Genomic DNA, 20,721 nt, shown 5'->3' on the forward strand with positions numbered 1-20,721 from the left:
TTCAACTTGAAGAAGAGAAGGTGGGAGAGGGGGACTAATAGGTACTTTCAATTAATTAAATAGTATCATGTGATTAGGTATGCTTTGTTTGGTCCCAGAGTGTAGAGCAAGGAGAAATAAAAATCAAAATATGTAAAATCAAATAAGTAAAAATAAAAATTCGATGTCAAGAAGAAATGCTTAAGGTAAGTTATCCCATAGTGGAGTAGGCTGCCTTAGGAAACTGGGACTTCCCCTAATTGAAGCTCTTGAAACAGAGTTATTGTCTCTGTGCATGAGTGAGTCAGTGTGTGTGTGTGTGTGTGTGTGTGTGTGTGTGTGTGTGTGTATGTGTGCATATATGAGTAGGCACTATATATGTCGGCTGGCCTGGTTTTACAATCAGTGACAACCGCTCCATCTCCATTGCTTTTGGTTTCCACCAGGTCCAAGGTTAGGTGAAAGGGCCTGGGGACCAGGAGGGTGGTGGCTTGAGACAAATTGTTGTTTGCCCCAGAAGTAGAGTCAGAGACATTGGTCAAGTTTTATTGGTAGGAGTAGAGAAGACAACAAGCTATGGGTGAAGACAACCCTCTCCATCTTATTCCAGCATCTTCCTTCTCTCTCCAGGTCCAAAGTGCTGAGGCAGTCAGTCTTCAACTAGTGTTTCCTTCTGTGCTGGTCCAAGGCTCCACACAATCCCACTCATGTTCCCCTGTCAGTGTCACTGGGTACATCACTGGGTCCATTCTCAGACTCAAGTGGTCAGTAGTCAGTCACATTCTCTTCAATTCCACAAGTCCAATCCCCGGGGAATTCTTGAGTCCTGTTCCTGTCACCCAGGAGTGCCTAGCCCAGACTGGTATGTGGCTCAAAGAAGCTTCAGGCTACTTCAGGTCCAGAAATCAAGCAAGACCTGATATGCTGTCCTGAGACCCAGGAAAAGTGTCAGATAGCTTCCTGGCCTTGGCTTCAGGCTTTTGGTCACAACCTGGTTTCTTCAACAAGGAGTTAGCCAGCTCTCCAACTCTCCAAAAAAAAAGTGCTAGTTCAGGGAAGGGTGGGGCCCCCCATCTAGGGGCAGGGTCCATCCTCTTTCTTTATGGGATTCAAGGCTCTAGCTTCCTGTGCCTTCTTCAACTCGTAACTTCTAATCTTCCGCTGCCGGTAAAGGGAATATCCTACACCCATAACAATAGTCACAACCAACACACTGACCAGTAGGCCGATGATAATTGGCCGGGAGTCCACATCCTGGACTGGAAGGAAGGATGAATCAATGAGTATTCCATGATCCTGTCTTTCCCAAGACCCCCAAATTGGATAGGACTTTGGGGCAAATCCTGTCAAAATCCATCTGATGGAAAGTACCCTTATTAAAGCTTCCATAAAGGGGAGGCACCAATTCTTTAGGCTCAGATACCTCCTGGGAAGGAGAACATGAATTCATCCTTGAGGCAGCCCATTCTATATTTTAGGAAAGTTTTTTTTTCCTTCTCCTTCTGTTGAGATTAAATTTTTCTTACAGTAGCTTTCTCCCCACCCTTCCCCTCATTCTGGCCTCTGGCTCTAGGCAGAACAAGGGTAAACCTTTAGCCTTTCAGCCCTTCAGATAGTAGAACAGTTTTCCTGCCTCTTGATCCCTAAGGGCTTTTTTTCTCCAGGTTGAGTATCCCTAGTTTCTTCAGACAATGCCCCAGCTGCAGGGCCTTCACCATCCTCCCCATCTTAATCTGTGCCTGGATGTCTCTGCTGTGTCTATACGACCTTTCTAAAATGTTGTACCCATTCATCCACATGTTGAGGTCATTTATTCAGTAACTGCAGGGCCCTGTGCTCATCAAGGGGATAAAAAGAACAAAAATAACTTTCCTGTCTTCTAGGAGATGAAATTTATTTTGTTCCCAGCCCCTCTGAGTAAGGTCCTATTCCTGAACTTGAGCTACCCTCCCCTCCCTCCCTGGTCAGATCCCTGGTCACTCACATTTCACAAACACTGACACGACTTGGCTTGCTACTCCCAGTGAGTTCTTCGCAGTGCAGTTGTAAGTGCCACTGTAGGACCGAACAACACGTGTTGATACGTTGAATGGCATCTGTTGGTTTCCTCCGTTGACTGGCATCTGTTGTTCTCTGACACATGTCACGGTGGGGGCTGGATTTCCTCTAGCTGTGCACTGCAGGATCTGTTCAGTCCCCTCATCCCAGGTCCTGTTAGGTGAGCATTTCTCATCCAGCTTTGGGGGGACTGTAGATACCAGGGTGGTTAGTGCTGTGTCTCAGCAGGGTCTCCTCCCCTCCTCCCCCAGCATACACAAATATGGAGTTTCTGACTGAGTTCTAGCCCGAGGAGGGAGTGAAAGGTCAGTGCCATGGCAGCAAAAAGGTAGGGTCAGAGGTTGGAGGGCCTTCACTTACATTTGACATTTAGTGTCAGGCTGCTGTTTTTATGGAATATCTCTTCCCGTAATTTCAGGGTGGCCTGGCAGGTGAACGAACGTCCATTGTCCTCTTCCTGGGCTATCAGGGATATTCTGTCAGGTTCATCAGATGGAGCCCCCTCAATCAGCACCGTGGCTGGTGGGTGGGCCTTGCAAGTCAAGTTTACTCGATATCCCTCCTGGACAGGCCCACTGACCATAAGAACAGGTTGTAGGAAGGCTGCAGGAAAAGAGACCTGAGTTATGATCCTTGCCTCCACCAATCTTTTCATTTCCCCCTGAACCCCAACTCCCAACCCAGCCAGCCCAACCTGATCCTTTTCCATCCTTACTATAGACTGTCAGGTTTTCTGATATTCTCCTGATTTCATTTCCCAGTGTCACACTGCAGGTCAGCTCTCTATCACCCATGTCCTCTTCTGTCGCCATGATTGTGGCTGTGACCCTTAGCATGTCTCCATGTCGGGTAATGTTGTCTTCAATAAGCCTCTGTCCTCCCCAGGACAGTTGTATGTGGGCTTTCTCCACTGGGAACACGTTGTCCATTGCACAGCTCACCTGCTTCTTGGTGCCAGTCTCCAGGATCATGGGGGTCACAAGCTTTGGCTGCAGTTTTTTCAGGTCTTGGAGGAAAGGGGGAAAAGATGGAGACCAGTGAGTGGGAAAAGCAAAGTCACCATCAATATGGCCATAATCCTCCCAGGGCCTTTCTTGCTCCTCTCCCTACCCAAGAGGTCCCCAAAGTGGGTAACACTACCCTAGGGGGAGGGGCACTGAAACCTTGGGGGGGGTTGGTAATACCCTCAGGTGCAATTGGAGGGGCATTGAATAAAAATAAGAGGGTGGTGGAAACATAAAGAAGAGAAGAGAAGAAAAATTTGAAAACCTGTTTGTACATGTTTTATCTGGTTGTGTAACAGAGTTAAAGTCATAGTGATTAATTATTTTCCAAATAAGCACACAAAATGCAAGTTATAACGGATCAATAGTCAAGTTCAACAATAGTTCTTAACAAGCAAGTGCTGGCAGGTGAGCTCGAGAAGTCCAGCATGCATCAGCAGGAATATGTTCATGTAATGACTTGTTTATAATATAATACTATACATTTACATGACACAATATTGCATCATCAAAATTTCAACGCAGGAAAACCCCCCCCCCATAATTTTTTGAAATGCTAAACATTAAAATAAATTAAAGAAAGTAGATTTTCAGGGGGCACTGAGTAAATTTTTTTAAAAAGTAGCAATAGGCCAAATAAGTTTTGGAACCTCTGCCCTACCCCGTCCCCAAGTCTGCCCTTCAAACCCCCCGCAACCCCTCACCATAAGTGTAGAACTTCAGGGGTGCTGAGCTTTCCTGATAAAGCTTTAGTCCTTTTGACTGAAGGTTCAGCTCAGCATGGCAGGAGAAGCTGGCCTCATCATCCTCCCTACTGGCTGTGACTTGGAATTTGACAACAGCAGTGGTAAGGGTATCTGGAGCAGGTTCTCTGCTTATCTCCTGCGCTCCCCGAAGCAGCACCACCCTCAGATTTTTCCGAGGTCTTCCACCTGCCACATGGCAGCTTAAAGTGATGTTCTGACCCACAGGGATCCAGGGGAGAGAAGATTGCTCCTGAGAAGTCTCCAGATTCAGCTCCAGGTTCTTTGGTGGTTCTGGAGGGCAGGGAAGGAACTAGGAATAATCAAGTAGGAAGGGGCAGTGACTAGCTATCAGCCCACCCCTTCTAGAAGGTCTCTGGCTTTGCATGGTGGGGCAAACTGGATGGCGTTTCCTAGGCCTTCATCATGGCCCTCTGCCTACCTTGTCCTGCTTCTGCCAGGCTGTTACCTGCCTTTCTTTGCCAAGGAATGCCTTTCTTATTTTCCTTGCCCACCAAAAGCCCAAGCTATCTAGTTAAATATGGAACTGGAATGGGTCTTAAAACAAAGAATAAAATGAAATCTGGGAGGGCCTAAGCCCCTGACCAGTGAGTCCCTAGCTCGGACCACCATTTCTTGAAGCATCCTAGGCATGCTCATTTCACCTCCAACTCAACTCTCCAGACATCTCCCTATCTGCAACAGTTGTCTTGCCTCCAGCAGGGTACCCTCTTCCCCTATTCCCTTTCCAGATCCCCTTTATGTACTCTCTTCCCTTGTACTCTCTTCCCTCTATTAGAACATACACTTCTTGAGGGTAAGGACCATCTTGTTTACTTATATTTGTATGCCTACTACTCAGTACAGTGCCTGGTACATAGTAAGGACTTAATACATGCTCTGTCCATCCACTCATCCATTTATCAATCCATCTACCTATATCCATCCATCCCTCTATCTACTAATCTATTTTATAAAGAAGGAAACTAAAACCAGAGAAGGAAAGTGACTAGCCTAAGGTCATACTGCAGGTCCCCCTTCCTTGAGCTGTCTTTGTTGTTCAACTCCTCTTGTGTGAAGTTCTGCTAACATTGTTAGCTGTCTAATGGAAAGGAGTCAGCTGACTGTCATTAGAAACTCCGCTCTGTCTCTTACTGTGTGAATTTGATTATGTTACTTATTCTCTCTGGGCAAAAATAATCCTTTAAAAGGCAGAGGAAGCAAAGAATTGGAAACTAAGGTGAACTGGGGGATGGCTAAATATTCATGGTGTATAAATGGCATGGAATGTATGGTGCTGTAAGAAATGGGAACGCCTGCATGAATTGGGGTGGAGTGAAGTTAGCTGAACAATTTCTACTGTAACAAATAAAATGGTAAAAACGAACAATTTTTGAGGGATTTAAAGGCAATAACTCTGATGAACACAGTGATTCTAGAGGACTAATGAAAAATAATTCTAACCAACTTCTGACCAACAAGTGATGGACTAAACATTCGGAATGAGATGCAGTTTTGGACATGGCCAACACTTGAATTGGTTTCGTGCGATTGTGAATATGTGTTACAAGAGCCATGTTTTTGTTTTTCCCCCAAGAGGGAGAGTAAAGAGGAAAAAAATAAATATTTGATCATTTGGGGAAAAAATTTTTTTAAAAATCAGGGAAGCAACAAGGAGAAATTCACTTCTGGATGTGGTTTTCACAAACAGGAATGAATAGGTTGCTGAGAGTGGAAATGAGAGAAACTTTGAAAGGAATATAAGCACTACATCCTAAAATTTCTAATAGAAATAAGAAAACTGGCCATAGTTTGACATGAAGCCTTGATTTGGGGAAAGCAAATTCCAAGGCTTCAAGGGGAAAGGATGGGCCAGATGCTATGGATTAAAATTTTACTGGGGAAATCAGATGAGGAGAGATGAGTCACTCTCAAGAATAAAATTCTGAAGGGGATGGGAGAAGGGAACAAGCATTTATTAAGCACTTACTATGTGCAAGATACTCTGCCAAGCACTTTACAATAATTTTGTCATTTGATCCTCTCAACAACCCTGGGAAATAGGTGCTAATATTATCTCCATTTTACAGTTGAGGAAACTGAGGGAAAAAGAGGTTAAATGACTTGCTTAGGGTCACACAGCTAATAAGTGGACAAACTATTAAGTCTTTCTGAGTCTAGAACCACAACTCAATTCACTTTGACAGCTAGCTGATTCTAGGCAACTGTGAAGGTTCAAAAGGAAACATTCTAATGAGGAGGGAAAATGGGAGTTGCTTAAAAAGACCAGTTTGGATATGTGGAAATATATGGATTTTTAAAAGTTACAGACTGAAGATGGCAACAAGGAGAGGTAATGGAGGGTAAATACAAAAGTACGCTCCAGTTCTGGAATGATAACAACAAGAAAAGAAACTGAGGCCAGGGAAGAAATTAAGGATGACAGAAAAGACTGGGTATTTAAGCTATGATAGGGAAAAGAGGAAGATTAAAGGGAACAAGTCGGGCCAATGATGCACGTGGAAGGGACAAAGACAGGGGACAACGGAGAGAAGGTAAAACCACTGTATTCATTTTTTGCTCATTTTTTTCTAAGAACGATCTTTGGAGTGGAAAAGACAAAACAAGAATGGCTAACGGATGTTAATACCTAAGATGATAAGGAGATACCAAGAAAGACCCCAATGGCACTTTGAATGCAAGTCACCTGACTAATACATTCATCCCTTAGTGAAAGAACTGGTGGATGCCATTGCTGAGCCACTGTCTGGGATATTTGAATGATCAGAGAATAAGGGAAGATCTAGAGGACTGGAGAAAAATAAATAGCAAAAGAAAGGGGCAGGGGCAGCTAGGTGTTGGAGTAGATGGAGCTGTGGCCCTGGAGTCAGGAGGACCTGAGTTCAAATCTGGCCTCAGATACTTACTAGCTGTGTGACTCTGGGCAAGTCATTTAACCCCAATTGCCTTCCCTTCCCCCAAAGAAGGGGGCACTGCTGATATGGAAATGGTTTGCATTGCTTCATATTTATAATGAGTATAATATTATTGCCTTCTCAATGGGTAGAGTGGAGAGTAGGAGGCGGGGAGTGACATTGAAACTAAAAATAAAATACAATTGAATTTTAAAAAGGGAGGAAGGATAGAATTTGCAAACCCTAGGAAAACAGAATCTGCAAACTACAGGGAAGAGAATCTGCTAACTCTAGGCCAGTGAAGCCCTGAAGAGGAAATGAGAAAATGCACCTTCCTCCTTTGGCTAATGGGCATGGGACTATAGATGTAGAGCACTACATATACTGTAGCCTCAGCTGATGTGTTGGTTGGTTTGGCAGAATTGCTTTCCAGTTTTTTCCTCTTTTTAAATTTGTTCTTTCTTATTATGATGAATGACTTTCTATACTGGGGGGAGGGGAGAGATGCATTTGCAGATTTACTAGGTGTAAAAGTAGAAGTTATTTAAAAAAAAAAACAAACCAAAATAAGCTTGATTCCAATTCCTGGCAAAAATCATTAAAGAGATGGTTAGAGAACACTTTAAAAAGGAAGCTATATTTACAGTATCAGCATGGCTTTATTAAGGTCATGGTTTATTTTTCAAGTGGGCTTACAAACCTAGGAGTTATGTGTTCTCATTTGCAAAGAGTTTAAAAATAGTAATATTTTTGTATAATAGAGAGTTTGGTGCAAGGAATTTCTTCCTCTGAAAGTTCCCTATATAATGAAATCACTGGTCCAGTCTACCTCAATCCCTATTCTTGTGGAAAATTGGTAGAAAGGTGAGCTAGGTTAGGTTCAGTGGGTATGTAAACACTTCTGGACAAAGAGAAAGATGGTATCTGAAGGGATCTCAGCAGTTAAATGGAAGAGTAAAGGCAGAGACTCCCTTCAGCTCTCCCCCCAAACCCTCCAAATACAGTGAGGGAGGTGAGTGAACTTTACTCTCATCAAAACTGGCTCAAAGAGGGAATAATATACACACTCAATTGGGTATGGAAATCTATCTTACCCTACAGGAAAGTAGGGGAAGGGGATAAAAGAAGCAGGGTATATGATGGATGCAAAGGCAGATTGGGGAAGGGTGAAGGCAGAAGCAAAACACTTTTGAAGGGGGACAGGGTGAAAGGAGAGAGAGAAGAGAATAAATGAGGGGGATAGGATGGAGGGAAATATGCTAGCAATAGTAACTGTGAAAAAAAATTTTGGAACAAGTCTTTCTGACAAAGGCCTCATTTCTCAAACATATTGAGAACTGAGTCAAATTTATAAAAATAAGAGTTATTCCTCAATTGAAAAATGGTCAAAAGATATGATCAGTTTTAAGATAAAATAACCAAAGTTATCTACAGACTATGAAAAAATACTCTAACTCACTATTGATTGGAGAAATGCAAATCAACAGAGTTGAGTGGAAGACTGGAATTCTGGCTTCAGTTCAGACAAGAAGGTGGAAGGTGCCAGAAGCAGAGTTTTTCCTGAGTCATTGTACAATCTGCCCTTAAAAACTTTTTAAGCTGATTCTGCCCTAGGCTCAGATTTCTTTGCAGAAGAGATGTGGAAGGTGGTACTACTCTAATGGAGGAAGCTCCCTAGTGAATTTTACTCTCTGTAGCTGAGGCAGGTTGGAAGTATACTCAAGCTCAAGACTGTCAGAGCAGATTACTCTACTAAAGGAAAGTTTGCAAGAGCTCCCTAACTGATTTTCCCACCTACATGCTCCTTCTCTCAGTTCCATTCTATCCTTTATATGGGTTTCTTTCCCCTCCAGAAAAAAAAATTTCTCCTCACGGACAGATCTGGTTATATCACTCTTCTGCTCAGAAACCTTTCATGGATCCCTTTTACCTAAGAATAAAACCCAAATCCCTTATCCTGGCATTTCATTACCCTCTACAATCTGATTCCACTATATGCCATCCATGCTCCAGCCCATGTGGGCTGCACCTATCAGATAATAATTTGTATTGTATGTAGTACAAAGGGCAAGGAAGGGACTATCTTTTGTCTCAAGTCGTATCTCTTCCAGTGACCAGCACAATATTCTGAAAAACAGTAGATGCTCAATATTTGTCCAACGAATGTGGAAAGAATAAAGTTGGGGATTTGAAGAGCTGGGGGAAGTAGTTTCAGCCCTCTCCAAGGTAGCTTGCTTCATAGTCTGTAGGAGCCTGACTGGGTCACAGGAGGGGAGGAACATTTCTCAAGTTCACTGTTCCTTCTTGATCACTCAACTGGTCACGACCTTTTCTGAATGGCTGACAACTCTTGCTTAGTCCCTACCTTTCCTCCGGTAAACTTGGCTGTCAAACTGTAGTTGTCTGTAGGCTGTGAGCTCCCTGAGGGCAGGGGCCCAGCTCCATCTAGTCTCCCATTCCTTTTTGCTTCCCTTAGAAGGTTGACATAGTCAGTAGCATTAAATATTTGTTTTGTTGAAGTGAATTCCTAAGCAAATATTCAGGTGACTGAGTATTTGTCTGCCTGCCAAATCCAGCCCTTTCTTCCCGCTAGCCACTCTCTCAGCCCAGGCTAACCATCACCATACCACCAAGGTTCACTCCACCTCCTTCCTCCTTACTTAAGGTAGATGCCACCTCACCCAACCCCTACTAGCCCATCCTGGTTATCATTCACCATACCAGATCCCCTAGACTCAAGATTCCTGAAACCAACACCTCGATTTCACTCACCATAAACCATGATATTAGTCCTGCTGCTGCCTTGACCCTTTCCAGGGCAGTTGACATAGCATAGGGGACTGTTATCCGAGGTCACATTGCTCAGCCTCCAGACTTTCCAATTTGTCCCGCGGCTCTCCTCGAGGGCCTCTAGACTAGTCTCCAGGCCGATGGCAGGGGAAGTAACGCAGTCGGTGCTGCAGTTCAAGACTACTGAACTGCTAGAGAGGATCATTGGGTTTAGGGGATCCACCTGGACCCGAGGCTTGGTCGGGTTCTCCTGGGCTCCTGCAAAGACAGAGCCCGGGTCCCGAGTCTGATCTTTGGAACTGAGTCACTTCTATTCCCCCACCCCCAACCCACACATTTTAACTCGATCTCCCAGGAACTAATCTTAGGAGTTTTGAAGGGAACTCCCCCTGGGTTTGCCCCACCCCAAGTCTGAGAGCTTTTGACTCTTAACTTCCTCGAGGGGAACCCAGCCCTGGAATTCCCCCGCCATGGGTAACCATCAGCTTCTCCCCCGGGAGGGATCGGGAGGGTAGAGAAGGCTTCTGGAGGGCAAGGTGCCTTAGGACCCCAAGAAACTAGGCTCCCTCCTAGCCCAACTCAGTCCACTGTCGTGTTCTTTCCCCCGCCCTAACTCCCTTCGGAGTCTAAGGTCAGCGAGCGGCGGGACTTCACTCATTTCTACCCTACCTGCCACCTGAAATGGGAGACTTCAAAAGTTTCTCCAGTTCTTTCCCACACTCAGTCCTAGCCCAGAGTAGTCAACTGAAGCTCCGGGGCTGGACGCCAGCCCAGAACGACTAAGAATTGTGCCTTCCCCCATCAGTTCTCTCGTCGGTCCCTCCCCGAGCAAAGCTAGCGATCCGAGACAGGGGCCGGATGGGCAAGAGCCAGATGGAGGATCTCACCTGAGGATAAGAGTAGGCACAGGAACAGGAGCGCAGTCAGAGCGGGAAGGGGCCTGCGGGCTTGCATGTTGGCGCGGGAGTCAGAACACGAGCCAGACTCAAATCGGAGCGCAGAATGCGAAGCTGAGATGCGGGGCTCCTTTTATGATCTCCCCTTGGTAATTAGGGGCTGGGCTGGAGCGAGGGAGGGGGGAAGGCGGTGCTGTCTTCCCGGAAACCTCAAGCTTTCCCCTCCAGAGCAAATTGCCCGGTATTTCCGGATGAGGAGTGGGGGGTGGGGGGACGGGACGCATGGGGGATCAGTCCCTCCCAGTTCAGGAGTTTCCAAAGAAAAGTCACACAGCGCGTGCGAGCCATTAGTGGGGGGTGGGGGTGGGGAGCGGTTTGGAGGCCAGACAGGAGTTGGGCAGAGGATTTGGGGCGTAAAGACAAGGAGTCATATCTAGGAGAAAGATGACACCTAGCCCACCTCAGCCACGTAAGATTGAAGATCTGGTAAATCTGTTGATTACCATTATTTTTTTAAAAATCCATCCAGAATTTTTAACGTATTTTCGGCCCACTCAAAATGTATTCTTTGCTTAGATCCGGCATTTGCGTCCCTAATGTTTTGGTTTTATTTTTGAAGGTTCTTCCTATTTTCTGATCCTGGAGTATTCTAACTAAACCTTGAGAGGGGGGAGTTACCAGAGCAGAGGAAGCTGGAAGGGACAACTAGTGGAAGGAGGGTGATTGGGACAGGACCTAGGAATTCCAGGCTCCTGTGAAGAATAAGAGAGTATAACCTTCAGGGCCCTTCTCCTTTCCCCTAATCCCCCATCCCCCTAATGCAGGTAGCGGAATGCAGAACTTTTCCCGAGTATCCCAGGATCCTCTGCCAGCGACAAGTCAAGGCTCTAGCAGAAGCATCGTGAGGTGACCATGGGAAGGGAGGAAGCGGGGGCAATAGTCACCAGGACAACTCCAGAGTCACAACCACGTGTGCTTGCCATCCTGGTCCCTTATAGACACTGTTGTCATATTTGCCAGTACTAAATTTCCCTTTGCCCCAGCCTGGGGGCGACAGCATAGTTCAGAGAAAGAGGAAGAAGGCACTTTTGCAATGACTTGCCGATTAACCTCTGGCCCCCAGGATGATTCGCCTCAGAAAAACTAAGCCCTGTAGCTAGGGAAGAGAAACGTCTCTGCCCCTTCCCTCCACCCTCACAGCCATGTGCCCCTATTCCGAGGAGAAGATCAAGGCACAGAGTAGAGGTATTTTGTTCCCGAGGCATGAGCAGCATGGAGGGTGACCTATACCCGCAATGCATTGACAGCACCCAGGTGGAGCCGGGCTTTCCGCGGAAACTCGTCCAGGAGCCGGCCCCAAACCTCCATCCACTCCTGGTGGCTGAAGCCGCGGGGGAGCAGTCACCTGAACCAGGACTGGTTTACTGGATCTACCGAAACCTAGAATTTCTTAGAGTAGGCCTGGCCACTGGGAAACGCGGCAGGAAGCCCGGGGTCCATCCTTCCTATCTCAGAACCGCCTTCCATGGATGAACTGAGCCCGTGCCCCCTGGATCGTGATCTCTGCCCATCCACCCACTCCAGAACTGAGAACTCCGGAGGAGAACTAACTAGATGGATTTCGGAAGTTTAGGGATCCCTTTCCTATCTCTGAGGGAGGGTCTGCTAGACTCAGCTCAGAGGCACCTCGGCTCTACCCTTCCCCCTCTCCAGTTTCCTGTTGTGGGACCAACACTAAGTTGTTGCCATGGTGTCCACAGGACGAAGCAGTCTCCGAGCAGAAAGGGAGGGAGACCTATACCGAGAATGAGATGACACTGGAGGGCTGTGTCCTCATCTGCGGAGCCCTCACTTCCTCGGAGACCCCAAGAGGGGACCGCCCCAACCCCTTTCCATTTCTAGAGCAGTAACCCCAGTTGAATAAACAACCTAATTCCAATACAAATTGTTTCACCCCCCCAGAGCAGGAAAAGTGAAACTCTCAGCCACTCCCTATCAAGTCCCAGAAACGAGATCCAACTGTCCTGTTCCTTCCCCTCCTCCTCCCTAAGCCAAAGGTTTTTGACCGGCTGACACAGCATGGTCTCTGAAGGAATTTTTACAGGGGAGTGTTGGGAGAAGCAGCTTAGGAAAGTTAATTAAACCAAGAGATCTTCTGGGATTTGGGAAACCCACGTTAAGGTTCGTAGGTCTGGAAAATCCTGAGCTGTTGGGTGGGAATGTACAGGTTATTTTTAGGTGGAAGTTTCCCCAAGCTAAACTGAACAATGAGTATCTGAACCTTAAACCCAAGACTTGTGGCCAAGGGCGGCCCCATGTGGCTGCACTGGGATGGTGGGACTTCGAAGTTTTCAGACTCAGGTTTTCCCTGACAATGCCCGGGGAAATCTGTAGTAGAGAATTAAGGGATGGGGTTGGGAGTGGGGGGGAGGGGTAAGGTACCCCTAAGTCCTGATTCTACACTCATCTGTTAAGTATTGGAGGTAGGGGAGAAATGAAGGAAGTCTAACCCTGGTCCTTCATTGGCTATGTGGGGTTGTCCCATTTATCAAGAAGCAAAGTTTCAGTGGGGAAGGGGGGTGAAGGGGGAAGGAGGGGCAAGGGAAGAAAAGGAAACAGATGTTCTACTGCCCTTAGGTTTGAGGGCAGATTCCTCTTCCCAAAGGGGTATATGGTTGGGAGATAGGAAGCAAGATTAAGGTGCCTGGGGAGGAAAGAAAGATTTGGATTTCCTCTAGGGTGCCAGGCAACCTGATTCACTGACCAACCCTTGTTGGAGGAAAAAGAGAGGCTGCCTAAGGAGAAGAGTAGGTGGAAGGGGGAATGAGGGAGGTATTTGGGGGAGGAGGGAGGACAGAATCAGAACCAGAACTGTGTGATACTTGCCAAAACGTAGCAATTAAGGTCCCATATTTAACAAAGACAGGAACAGGTGGCAATAAGTGACAAAGACTCTTTATTCTGATACACCAGGAGTGGGGAGTCCCAGTCACTGTGGAGGGTCAAGGGAAGTCACTGTAGGGCAGGCGGAATGGGTAGAGGGCGGTGTAGCGCTTATCATGCCATAACAGCTTCTTCTCTAGGAAGGAAATAGTGTTGAGAGTCAAGACTAGGGTCTGGTGCTTCAGCATACTGTGCACATTGAGGCCTGTAGGGACAAAAGAGGAAGGCCAAGATTAGAGACATCCCATCACATATCTCACAGCTCCCAGATCTAGCCTAATGCCACAGGCCAGTGACTCAAAAAGAAGGGAGGCCTCCTAAATGAGTGGAGTTCCCAAGCTGGACCATTCAGACCCAGCCACTCACCAACTGCAGGCACCAGGTTGATGGTCTTCAGGTTGGATACAGCAGAAACAATGTTCTGGGGCATCTCCTCATCCCTGGAACACAGTGCTAGGTAAGCAGCATGTCATCTCAAAGAACATCCAGAATGAAGAGGTCCTGAATGGGCCCAGGAATCACTTCTGACCCTTCCACCCAATCATGAACCGAAGTCCTAGATAGAGTAGGGGAAATTGAGCCAAAGGAAAAACTGGTATGATTCCCACTGCCCACAGGCACCACTCACATATCAACAAGGAGCACAGAGTCACCCCAACATCGGTGCCGAGCCAGGTCTAACAAGTATCTTGGGTCTGAGGTTGGCAGCTCCAAGGAATCTACCACATGAAGGTCGTCCTGGGAGGTTAGAGTCAAGTCAGCCCTCAACAACTAGAGCCTCTTATGCATGGGGCATTCTGGCTGTTAGCAGAAAAGAGGCATCAAAACTCTTGCCAGGATGCCAGAGTCCTGGTTTCCAGCCCCTTCCAGAACACCAGGGCCACTCCCAGGGGATAAGATACTTCCAGTCCACCTCCCGTTTTCTGTGCAAGGAATAGTAGTTGGTACCTGCATCAGCTTGACTGTCAGGGCCACCTTGAGGCCCAGCACTCGAACCTTCATAGGCAACATATAGTAGTAGCTTGTTGGACCCCGTGGACCATGGGCAATACCACCTGGAGTAGGGATGGGGGAGTCTGATAAATGCCCAGTGAATTCCTACTGCGGGTACCTTGGTTCATGAGCTCCAAAGATGTTTTTGTGCCTTGTCCCCAACACCCAAATTCTCAGGACTGACCTCCACGCCAGATAGGAGAACGGATGCTCCCATGCCGGGCCCGGCCTGAGCCTTTCTGCTTCCAGGGCTTCCTCCCACCACCTCTCACCTCCGCACGGGTCTTGGTCTTGGCATAACTCTGATGGGGGCAGGCAGGGAGGGAAAGAATGAGAGAAAAGAAGAGCAAGAGACAAGTTATTACAATGCCCACTTCTATCCCACATTGCCCCTACCCACTAATATGACACTCACAATTCTCTTGAAGTTCTTCTGCCATATGGCAACCTCATGCAGAATATCCAGCCTGAGGAAGGAAAGAAAAGTCATAGGTAAGAGCTGTGAACTCTCAGCAAATGGTCCTCCAGAGACATTTTAATCGCTAAATCTGATGGCTTTCTCTCAGGTCTCATCCTCCTTGACTTTTCTGTAAGTACTGACACAGCCACTAGGGTTCTCTCCTCCTAGATATTCTTTTCTCCTTCTCTTTCCTAACTACTCCTCTGGGTCCTGTTTGCTGGTCTGTCAGCCAAGTCCTGTCCGTTAACTGTGGCTGTTCTCCAAAGTAAGTCCTGGGACTCTTATCTTGTCTTTCTATACTCTTTTCTCTTGGAGATTTCATCAGCTGTCATGGGTTCACCTTCCACCAAGGTTCATAACCTAGAAGTCAATGCCAACTGTTTTTTACTCCTTATATCCAATAAGTTGATGGGATTTACTGATTCTGCCTCCATAAACATTTCTTTCATCTTAAATGATTACCACCATGGTTCAGGCCTTTTACCCCTAAACGGAAAATTGCTATAGCCTTCTCTCCTGCTTTTGAATAACTCTCCCTTCTATTGGACATCTTCCAATTATCTCATTGGTTTATGAAAAAAATTCTTCCTAAAGTACAAGTCGGGTCAGGTCATTTCCCAGGTTAAGAATCTTTAATGGCTCCCTATTGCCTTCAGTATAGGGAACAAATTCTTCAGCTTAGGGTCTAAAGCCCTGCAAAGGCTGGCTCCAGATAACCTCCTTTCCACACATATCATACTCTCCTTTCCTTGTTGTTCCCTGATCTCAGCCCTCTTTATCTCCAGTTCACAGAATCCTTAGCTTCCTTCAAGGCTCAGTTCAGGTGCCACCTTCTATGGGAAGCCTTCCTTGATATCTCTAGTCATTAGGGGTCTCTCCTTTACGAATTCAGCTGCCATTTACTTATCTATGTATGTGTTACAGTATATCTCTGTGTATAATCCCCCAGTAGAATGTAAGCCCCTTTAGGGCTTCCCCAGCACATGGGATAGTGTTGCCTGTTGAACTGTACTGGGGTGGGAGGTAGTTGCCTTAGGCTGGGTTACAGTTCTCCTACGGGCCATTAGACAACAACAAACATTGACAGAGGACTCAGCAGCACTACAGAAAAGAGATGGAACACAGGACACTTTCAGAGAATGAGAAAAGGAAAGGCACCCAGTCCAAACCAGCATGCACCCCCTGTACAACTGAGCCAACCAGGGGCCATTCATCCTTTGTTCGAAGACTTCCAGCCCCTAACACTACTGGCTGTTGTGACCCTGTGGTAAATCATTTAACCTCTCTGGAATTCCAGAAGCTTTCTGACTATTAGTTGCAGGGCAAAAAGAATTGAGCAGCTCTGCTTTTTCACAAGATCCATTTTCCACACTGAGCCATCCACACTTCACAGTTGTGTTGATTTCTGTGATTTCCCTCTTTCTTCCCATATAGCTCTGAAAGACCTTACACTCCATGCTGTAATATCATGCTGCATTATTCAACAAGGACCTGTGGATTCATTCCTTTCTGTTTCCTCTCCACTGACAAATATTCCTCTGTCTTCTCTGCCTTCAGAGATGGTTCAGCAAAGAGCTGAAAAATGGATCATATCTCAGCCAACTCCCCAGGGATAAATTTCTCCATACTTAGCTGGGGCTAATCCTCAAAACAGATACCTGATGGGCCTGAATTCAAAGCCTTGTGCTGAACATGAATCTAGGCTTACTAGCTATGTGCTCTTTAAGCACCAGGGATATAAAAACAAAAATGAAAGTTCCTACCCTCAATAAGCTTACATTTTGTGAGGAGAGACAATATACCTACATAAGAACATATAAAATAAATACAGGGTAATCTGGGTTGTGAGGAAGCACTAGCAGCTGGGGATAATCAAGCAAGGCCTCATGTTGGAGCTGGTGATTGGGCTGAGCTCTGATAGCATCTATGCATTCTACAACAAATGAGGAAGAAGGGAATTTCAGGAATGAGGGGATGAACTGTCCAAAGATGGATGGAAGCCCTGGATGAAGGATAGCAAGAAGTCCAGTTTGGCTAGACCAGAGAGTATGTTGAGGAGAAATGGAAGTCAGATTGTGGAAGGCTTTAAATTCTAAACAGAAGGGTTTGAATTTCATCCTGGATAGTGGAGCTCCTGCAGTTTATAGAACAAGTGACATGGTCAGTCTAGTATTGTAGAAAAATCAAACTGGCAGCTGTATGACAGAGGATTGCTTAGAGGAGAGACCTTAGGTAGGGAGGCAGCTAGGTGGTGAAGTGGATAAGAAAGGGCCTAAAGTTAGTAAGACCTGAATTCCAATATGGCCTCAAGTCACTTATGAGCTGTGTGACCCTGAGCAAGTCAATTAACTTCTGCCTCAGTTTCCTAACTTGTAAAATGTAAAAAATAGCATCTACCCACATGGTTATTTTAAGGATCAGATGAGATAATATTTGTAAAACGATTAGCATACTGCCTAGCACACAGGAGGTGCTCCCACCTACACTACCAATTAGAAAGCCACTTCAATGAAACAGGCAAGACGCATCCTGGGCTAAGTAAAGTAGGTAGAGTAAGGGACTGATGTGGGCATGAAGCTTCATTTCTCAGGCCCATTTAAATGAAAGGGTTGAACTAAAGGATCTGCTGAGATCTAAGCAGCGAGGAAGTCTCATGGTCCCTTCCGGCTTGGTAAAAGCTGCCAGAGTTTGTATTTTCCTAGAATCGTTTTTAAGAACCAGGGCTCCTGATATGCTTTAATGAGGCATCTGAGCAAGGGGGTAACTGATGACAAATTTTGGTAAATGTGAATGTGTTTAACGCTAAAAAGGGGCTGGTTAGGTGTTTACTCTGAGAAAATGTGCTAGGTAGGATGTAGGACATCCGGAAGGCTACAGAAACGAGGTCAAGGAGGGAGGGGAGGGGGCTTGACTATGCAGGTGACTGCAAAACAGGTCGCAAATACCTGGTTGGGGACGCAGGGCTGGAGCGTGCCTGGTTTCGTCCTGGTGACCCAGTTCACCGAGCACGTACTAAGCGGGTTGGGTGGGGGTTAGGGTGGGGTCCTCTCCAACTCACCGGGGTGGCACGGCGAACACGTCGGGGTGCAGGTCGGCCAGGCCCAGGCGCGTTTCCTCATAGCCCCGGAGGGATTCCACCCAGGCTTGCACCGGAGTCCGGTGCGCGGGAACAGGGAGCTCGCAACGGCGGAGCAGGGGGATACCGGCGGGGCTTGGGGGTCCTGGTGTGGGGGTATGAAGGTCATGAGCACCGGCCGCGACCCCTCATCCTCTGAGCCCGCCCCTTCCCTAGTGACCCCTGACCTGTACTTAACGCATGCTCCGGGCTCGTGAGGTCTCCGCCGGTCAGCGTAGACAGGGCCTGTCCGGGGAGGAGGCGATGAGAGTGGCCCGGGTGACCTTTGACCTCTGCCCTCGCACCCCCTCAAGACCCCTTCCCTTTACCCCAGCTTGGGCTCATTTCGGCCCAGCCCTCACCCTTCGTGCTGGAGTTAGGCCCCGACCGGGTCCCCAAGCCCCCAAGGCCGCCCGGATCAGCAGCATAGCGGCACCCGGCTCCGACCTCTAGCGAGAGGGCAACTTCCTGCGGCGCTCGGAAATTACGTCATGGGTGACAGACGTCGAGAGCTTGAATTTCGAGCGGGAAAGTCTGGACCCCCCGTGCAGGGGGCGGGACAGCCTCGCTGCGGGACCATGCTCGACCCCGCCCCCACTCAGGCCCCGCCCCCTCGGCGCCCCGCTTAGCGGCCTCTTCGTGACCCCGCCCACTCCCTCGTGGGCTGGAAGGGGCGGGGCCAGCCGGGATCGCGGAGGATCGGGAGCCTCAGGTCCTCTCCCGGCTCCCGCAGCCGGCCTCCAAGGCCGTCCTGGGCTCAGAACCCGAGGATTTAGATGGGAATAATATTAATGACAATCACAGCCTAATTTACCTAGAGATCTGAAACGTTGCTCCAGGCACTATGGAAGGGACCTCACGTCCCTTGCCCCCGACCCCTTCATTTTTCAGATAAGGAAACTGAGGCCAGAAAAAAACACTTGCCCAAGGCCATGCAACTTGGTGGTGCTGGAGGGAGGATTCTAAACGAAGTCCCCCCTTCTCCAAGAGTGTGCACTCAGACTGCTCTCTGGGCCCCACACGGGGCCGCCACTGACGTCACTTACTAAAGCAGCTGCCGGGTCCATCGTTCCGGTCATAGAAGTCGGCTCACCCTTTTTCTCCATGCAGCCCCTCGTTGGGCTCATGTGATCCGTACACATCTCCCCCAGTCAGGGCGATCCCTATGGCACCTCTTCGGTATCCGTGGTCTGGGGAAACCCCCCTTGATTAATGTGGTCTGGCTGTCCTGGCCCCCGTCAAGAGTAGAGCTGTTCTCACCCTCTTCCAAACTCCTCCAACCTTCCCATCCCAGCACCCAGAGGATAGCTGGGTGTCTTACTGTGTCTCCCCAACAGTGTGGGCTACAGAACCAAAGGTCAGGCTCTGCAGACTCCTAAGTCAATCTTTAACTCGCTCTGTTCACCTGACCCCTTCCCAGGGCATTCTGACTATATCCCCTCAGAGAGACTGAGGCAGGGCACCAAGCTTTGGCTTCACAGAGACTCAGGACTAAAGATATGGCTTGCTGAAGGAAGCAGGAGCCCCTTCCCTAACCACAACTGAGCTCCCTTCCTGCACCTTCCACCATGGCCAAGCTGGAACATGAAAAATTCCGGGAGCAGGGCAGAGCAATTAGATTGGGTCCAAACATTGAATCTCTGCTGCCTGTACCTGGCCATCTATACCGGATGTCCTGCACTGACGAGATGAGGATGCGGGTCAAGAGGGAGCGGGGAGCTGCAGTAGGCAGGTCCCAGACTCTGTAGCTCCCTTCAGTTGTAAGAGAGACATCCTTCCCCCTAAGTTCGTTAGTATAGCAGGAGGGAAGGAAAGCTCTCAGGGGCACACTACCGCCTGTTTTGCATGTGAAAGAGCCAAGAAAGCTGAGGAAATTTCTGTTTCCTGGGAGTAGAAGTAGGGGGTTGGGGGTAGGGGTTAAGTGCTGGAGAGAAAGGTGGGCCAGTAGTAGATAAGGGATCGCCAGGGAGTGGAAAAAGCTGTGCAGAAGGTGAAGGTCTTTAAACTGTGATTGAGTGGTCACTTTTCAGGAGTGGTGCAGAGGGTATTCTTGCTAAGGAATAGGTTTGATAAATAATTTTTGAGTTTCTCTTCAGCCCAATTCGATGATTCTGAGAGAAGCAATTTGGCTACAAGGAGAAAAACATCTTGGACCTGAAGTCAGGAACACCTGACTTCCAATCCCATCTGTGACACTTATTAAATGTGTCACCCTGGGCAATTAAATTAAGTATTATTAAGAATCTTGTTTGAGCTTTTCTAGGCAAAGACACCGGAGTGATCTACTATCTCCTTCTCCTGCTCATTTTACAGATGAGGAAACTGAGGCAAATAGGGTTACACGACTTTCCCATGGTCACACAGCTAGTATGTATCTGAGGTTGAGTTGAACTCAGAGGTCTTCCCCACTCCAGGCCTGGTGCTCTATCCACTGTGCCACCTAGTTGTCCTATTAAGAATCTACTATGTACTAGGCTAGACTGAGGAAACTGAGAAAATTAAAACTCTTCCTTGAGCATACATGCATGTACATAGATAAGCAAATGCAAGATAATTTGAGAAGAAGGCACCAACTAGGGAGATAGGAAGTGACACCTGAAGGGAGTCTAGGAGACAGGGGTGAAGAGGGAAATAGGGCAAAGGCAGGGAAGAAAGAGATGAAACAGCAAAGAGATGGAACAGTTTGTTTGGAATGTAGACTCTGTGAAAAGGAGTAGTATTAAATGTTTGGAAAAGTAGTCTGGAGCTAGATCATGAAGGGCTTCACATGCCAAGCTGGGGAGTTTGTATTTTATACTAAGAGACGATGAGGTGCCACTGAAGAT

At 47.5% G+C, this 20,721-nt stretch overlaps 2 protein-coding genes and 1 long non-coding RNA gene across 4 annotated transcripts; 1 reads left to right on the forward strand and 2 right to left on the reverse strand.

Moving 5' to 3' along the window:
- Positions 1 to 499: 499 nt before the first annotated feature.
- ICAM1 (intercellular adhesion molecule 1) lies at positions 500 to 10,634 on the reverse strand. Of its 2 annotated transcripts, none has more exons than XM_072602430.1 (7): positions 10,377 to 10,634; positions 9,472 to 9,747; positions 3,746 to 4,078; positions 2,753 to 3,043; positions 2,398 to 2,640; positions 1,964 to 2,227; positions 500 to 1,238 (listed from the first exon to the last, which is right to left on the reverse strand). In XM_072602430.1, the coding sequence occupies exons 1-7, from the start codon at positions 10,441 to 10,443 to the stop codon at positions 1,054 to 1,056; spliced, it is 1,659 nt and encodes a 552-aa protein (XP_072458531.1). In that variant the 5' UTR covers positions 10,444 to 10,634; the 3' UTR covers positions 500 to 1,053. The 2 variants fall into 2 exon arrangements, with proteins under 2 accessions (XP_072458531.1, XP_072458532.1); XM_072602431.1 differs by having other exon boundaries at positions 500 to 1,233; positions 10,377 to 10,623.
- On the forward strand, positions 10,448 to 12,325 carry LOC140500128 (uncharacterized). The gene is made up of 2 exons (XR_011965620.1): positions 10,448 to 10,534; positions 11,210 to 12,325. It is a non-coding gene; the product is annotated as an uncharacterized lncRNA (long non-coding RNA).
- Positions 12,326 to 13,324: 999 nt separating this feature from the next.
- MRPL4 (mitochondrial ribosomal protein L4) lies at positions 13,325 to 18,466 on the reverse strand. The gene is made up of 9 exons (XM_072602432.1): positions 18,259 to 18,466; positions 18,085 to 18,142; positions 17,840 to 18,002; positions 14,737 to 14,788; positions 14,506 to 14,623; positions 14,277 to 14,383; positions 13,957 to 14,066; positions 13,695 to 13,768; positions 13,325 to 13,533 (listed from the first exon to the last, which is right to left on the reverse strand). The coding sequence occupies exons 1-9, from the start codon at positions 18,322 to 18,324 to the stop codon at positions 13,388 to 13,390; spliced, it is 894 nt and encodes a 297-aa protein (XP_072458533.1). The 5' UTR covers positions 18,325 to 18,466; the 3' UTR covers positions 13,325 to 13,387.
- Between the last annotated feature and the right edge of the window lie 2,255 nt (positions 18,467 to 20,721).

The sequence above is a fragment of the Notamacropus eugenii genome, chromosome 4 (genome assembly GCF_028372415.1).
Source record: "Notamacropus eugenii isolate mMacEug1 chromosome 4, mMacEug1.pri_v2, whole genome shotgun sequence".
Lineage (NCBI taxonomy): Eukaryota > Metazoa > Chordata > Mammalia > Diprotodontia > Macropodidae > Notamacropus > Notamacropus eugenii.

Coding starts and splice junctions, on each gene's coding strand:
- ICAM1 (XM_072602430.1), bottom strand. CDS start 10,443: ATGCAAGCCCGCAGGCCCCTTCCCGCTCTGACTGCGCTCCTGTTCCTG. Junction 2,641..2,752: donor AGAAAACCTGACAGTCTATA/GTAAGGATGGAA, acceptor CTTTTCCTGCAG/CCTTCCTACAACCTGTTCTT. Junction 1,239..1,963: donor CGTGTCAGTGTTTGTGAAAT/GTGAGTGACCAG, acceptor CCTTCCTTCCAG/TCCAGGATGTGGACTCCCGG.
- MRPL4 (XM_072602432.1), bottom strand. CDS start 18,324: ATGCTGCTGATCCGGGCGGCCTTGGGGGCTTGGGGACCCGGTCGGGGC. Junction 18,003..18,084: donor GGAGCATGCGTTAAGTACAG/GTCAGGGGTCAC, acceptor CCCCCACACCAG/GACCCCCAAGCCCCGCCGGT. Junction 14,384..14,505: donor TTCTCCTATCTGGCGTGGAG/GTCAGTCCTGAG, acceptor TCCCTACTCCAG/GTGGTATTGCCCATGGTCCA.